Raw genomic sequence first — 4,428 nt, forward strand, 5'->3', positions numbered from 1 at the left:
CCTCGTATAAATCGCAGAAAATTCGTGTGTGAAGTGTGAATCCCAGAAAAGACCAAAATCCAAAAGCAGACCGACTGCAGATAAATCCATAATAGCAACTTAGCAAGCAAGCCTCTTTGGCGAATTAACATCCTCTCTGGTTACCTGACTGAGTACAATTGAAACGAACAGTCATGGATCGTTCTTTTAAATTGGCACAAATCTCAAAGCACAAATAATACTGCCGCCCGCGCCATCTCGAATAGGCTCCGGATGAGAGTAAATCTGAGCCGTCCGTCTTAATTGTGTTGAGTCAGGTACCTGGAAGATTCGGATCCCTCTTTGACTATGTTCAAACAGTAAACAGAGTTCTTCTCTGATTTCTCTTTCCTCCAGCGAAGGCTATACCTATACCTGAGCTCCGTACTATGCCCGCTTTTGTTCCTGGTCAAGGTCTATGTTACTCCCAAGAGCCCCAGCTAAACTAAAAATGGTCTTGCTTTCTCGCTCCTCTCAAATCTCCTCTCCTACTTGATTTCTTTACTGTACACACGCTATTGTTGTTTATCATATCTCTTTCGCCTTAAGTTCTGTTCCCGTTTTGGGTCTCTGTTCTCACTGCTTTCTTTAAGAGTCCTTTATAGTCCTCGATCTTCTGTTGTTCATATTTCTCTTCTCCCCTTTGTTGTTTTGTTGCGTGATACAACTCTCCAAGTGGGGATCTTTTTTTTCTTTTCTTTTTTTCCTTCAAATTTATCAACAATTCAGGTACCCTGACCCAAATTCTTTATACCTCCTCAATTTCCAAAAATGAGTTGCTTAAATTTCTGGAAGAAGAAATCCAAGACACCATCAGAGAAGAAGCAAACGCCACCTTCAACCAACACATCAAACCAGGTCTCACATGCTAGCACAAGCCGGTCTGACGATTCTGGAACGGGTCTCAGACCGGTTAGCAAATCATCAGGCTCCACTTCGTCGCAGAAAAGTATACCGGCCATGTACGAGGAGCGGGCCCACAATCTTAGAGTTTTTGAGCTTGATGAACTGAGAGGTGCCACAAATGATTTCAATAGAGCGCTTAAAATTGGAGAAGGCGGATTTGGGAGCGTCTATAAAGGGCATATCAAGCCTCTTGATGGAAAAGGGGATAGAATTGTGGTTGCAGTAAAGCAATTAAATCAGAGAGGATTGCAGGTAATTTTTTTCTTTTCTATTCCAAAATTAAGCAGGATTAAAATTTGGTGGTTTTAAATGATGTTACCATTATGACAGTAATGAACTACTGATTTATTGACCTTTCGAGAATTCATTGGAAGAGAGGAAAGGTAAAATATAGTTCTTAGTACTAAGAATAATTAAGTTACATAATTTAATAAATAATACCAATAATTTAATAATTTTTTCATGCATAACTGAAAAGTGAAAAAAGTTCTCTTAAACAGTCATTGCTTCATCTGTCCGAAACTTTGAAAAGTTGCACATTGAGCTGGTGTGCAACATAAATTAAATACACCAAACTATGGAACAATGCTGTACTTGGTCATTGTTAGGTAAGCATTGGTGAGAATATGCACTAAGCATTGACACCGTACATACTGCTGGTAGGTTTCTATCCAATTCAAAATACTGGTTACTAGTCCCCAAAAATAACCTAGTGAAAATAGGTGCATTGTCAATTTTTTTATTTAAAAGCTAACTTGTTGAAAGAAAGGTTGATTCATAAACAGAGAAAAGGACCATAAATCGTGGTTAGCTGAGTTAACATATCTCTGCGAGGTCAAATTTTGTTTTTTCAAATTACATCTCTGCGTAATCATTAAAACTTACCGAGTGAATTAAATTTCTACTAATCTCATGTTAACGATCCATTTCCTCTGATGTTTTTGTAGGGGCACAAGGAATGGCTGGCCGAGGTTCAATTTCTTGGTGTGCTAGAGCACCCCAATCTTGTAAAACTCATTGGTTATTGTGCTGATGATGGAGAAAGAGGCAATCAGAGGCTGTTGGTGTATGAGTACATGCCTAATAGAAGCTTAGAGGATCATTTGTTCAATCGAGCTTATCCCCCTCTTTCTTGGAACCAAAGGCTTCAAATTATGTTAGGTGCTGCCGAAGGATTGGCATATTTGCATGAAGGAATAGAAATTCAGGTTTGTTAGCTTGTAGTAACTTATTTTTTTTTAGTGTATCTTGACAATTGAGTCCTGGTATTTAAGCCTTATTTAGCCCTCCAATATGCAATCTAGACACATTAATAAGTTTCAACAGTGTAATTAAGCCTCAATTCAGGCCAATTCTGTCATGCTTAATCATAAATCATGCGATATGCATATATCAAACGTAAGTTACCTTAATTTTCCCCAATCTGGCCTCAGGTTCCTAAATGGCCATAATAAGATAGAAAGCGGGCCACATTGTAATGACTAATGAGGCTAGTATTGGAACTGTACCAGTACTGGACTGTGCTGAAATTGTACCTTAAGCCATCCATTCATTCGGCTTATGTGTTATATTTTTATAGAAGTTATATAATTTTAATAGTTTTCACTCTCTGATGTGGCAGGTCATATATCGGGATTTTAAAGCATCTAATGTTCTACTCGACAGAGATTTCAAACCAAAATTGTCAGACTTCGGCCTAGCAAGAGAGGGACCAACTGGGTCAAATACCCATGTGTCTACTGCGGTAATTATGCTATTCTTATATGATGAAAATTTTATATTGGTATTTTGTATTAACTTGCATAATTTACTGTTCATACCTGCATGTCCTTGACGTGCACATTTATCTGTATATATGTACCTGGCATAATTATTCATAACCAATTATTTATTTTTCTGATCAAACTTAGGCGGTAGGTACGTATGGCTATGCAGCTCCTGACTACATTGAAACTGGCCACTTAACCACCAAGAGCGACGTGTGGAGCTTTGGTGTAGTTCTCTATGAATTCATCACAGGGCGACGGTCCCTTGAGCGAAATCGGCCATCTGGTGAGCAGAAGCTTCTAGAATGGGTCCAACAGTACCCGCCTGACAAGAGATCCTTCCGCATGATCATTGATCCGAAGCTCCGAAATGTGTACTCTCTAAAGGTTGCAGTAGAGATTGCCAAGCTGGCAGAGAGTTGCTTGGCAAAGAATCCTAAGGAACGGCCAAAGATGAGTGAGGTTGTCGAGAGATTGAGAAGGGTGGCGGAGATGGACCCGATTGTGGATCATCCATCTGGGAACAACTTGGAGACAGGAAAAAAAGGTGGTGCAAGGGCCATGCCTTCAGCTTCCAGGAATAGGAGAAGATATTGACACAAGAGAGATTGTTAATTTTTTATTATTATTATGTTTTTGTAATTATATATATGAGTAGATGAGCTTGATATGCTATGCACACGCTGACACGCAGCACACGTGCTTGTGTATTTTTTCTGTTTCTTCTTTTCTTTATTGGCTTGCAGAGTTGCAGGCCTTATTTATATTTATTTCTTGGATGTGAAGAGTGTTATTTGCTACTCAGTAAAAGAGAGGTTACTAAAGACCGACTAGTTTTATTGTTAGATATTCAAATTTTCTTAGTTTGGGGCTTTGGGCTAACTCCATTCGGTGTTGGGTAAAGCATACAGCTCAAGCATTTGAATCGTACTAGTGAAATTAATATGGAAGTTGACAGAAGCTGGAGAAACGGACAGTTGGTCAAAACAGGGGACTTGAAAATTAATTAAATAGGAGACCTTGAATTTTGATCAAGTCTTCACTTCTCATTTTTTTTATTTTTTATTAAATAAAAGCTTCCCTGCGGAGTCAGACCAAGTCTCACTCTGCGTCTTATTTAAAAGTCTCTCTGGGTTAGTGAACCGGGAGCCCCTCAAAACAATTATACGCGCAGATCTTATTAAACGAATAATCCAAGGTCACAAAGAGTTGTTATACCACAGACAACGGAAGCATGTATGTAGCATTTCTAGCTGTATTATGTTTTTTATTGTTCATCCATCATTAATAGTTGTAAGAGATGAATTCATCAAGAATGAATTATGATTTTCATTGACACTGAAAGCCTGAAAGCCTGTACACCTCACCTGCCTCAATCAATTACAGCAATCGTATAACAGCTCTATAATTCTAACTGCCTGACCTAACTTCCTGTCTTTGACTGACTTTGACTGGTCCAATAATCATCTATTGAACCATATTATTAATCGGGGTGAATACGGAGCGGATAATATCCTATATATGTATTTGAAAATTAGATATGGATATTTAATATTTAAATATCCGTGCGGATTTGAATACATATATAATTTTAAATTTTAATTATTCATACTCAAATAGTAGATATATACTATGAGGAGGGATCCAGTTACATCTTTTTTTGATGACATCGAATTACACTTTTCATTTTTAAAAATTTTAAATTCTAAACAATCAATCTAAACCATTTAACATGATG

At 37.9% G+C, this 4,428-nt stretch overlaps 1 protein-coding gene across 1 annotated transcript; it reads left to right on the top strand.

The window, feature by feature from the left end:
* The first annotated feature begins 357 nt into the window (after positions 1-357).
* Positions 358-3,523, top strand: LOC144567394 (putative serine/threonine-protein kinase PBL19). The gene is made up of 4 exons (XM_078317519.1): positions 358-1,176; positions 1,872-2,132; positions 2,546-2,668; positions 2,835-3,523. The coding sequence occupies exons 1-4, from the start codon at positions 790-792 to the stop codon at positions 3,285-3,287; spliced, it is 1,224 nt and encodes a 407-aa protein (XP_078173645.1). The 5' UTR covers positions 358-789; the 3' UTR covers positions 3,288-3,523.
* The last annotated feature ends 905 nt before the right edge of the window (positions 3,524-4,428 follow it).

The sequence above is a fragment of the Carex rostrata genome, chromosome 16, assembly GCF_964058835.1.
Source record: "Carex rostrata chromosome 16, lpCarRost1.2, whole genome shotgun sequence".
In the NCBI taxonomy this organism is placed as follows: Eukaryota; Viridiplantae; Streptophyta; class Magnoliopsida; order Poales; family Cyperaceae; genus Carex; species Carex rostrata.

Bases quoted from the DNA above. Each gene is read 5' to 3' on its own strand.
- LOC144567394 (XM_078317519.1), top strand. From the start codon at position 790: ATGAGTTGCTTAAATTTCTGGAAGAAGAAATCCAAGACACCATCAGAG. The intron at 2,133-2,545 runs GTTTGTTAGCTT...CTGATGTGGCAG, and splicing joins ATGAAGGAATAGAAATTCAG to GTCATATATCGGGATTTTAA. The intron at 2,669-2,834 runs GTAATTATGCTA...GATCAAACTTAG, and splicing joins ATACCCATGTGTCTACTGCG to GCGGTAGGTACGTATGGCTA.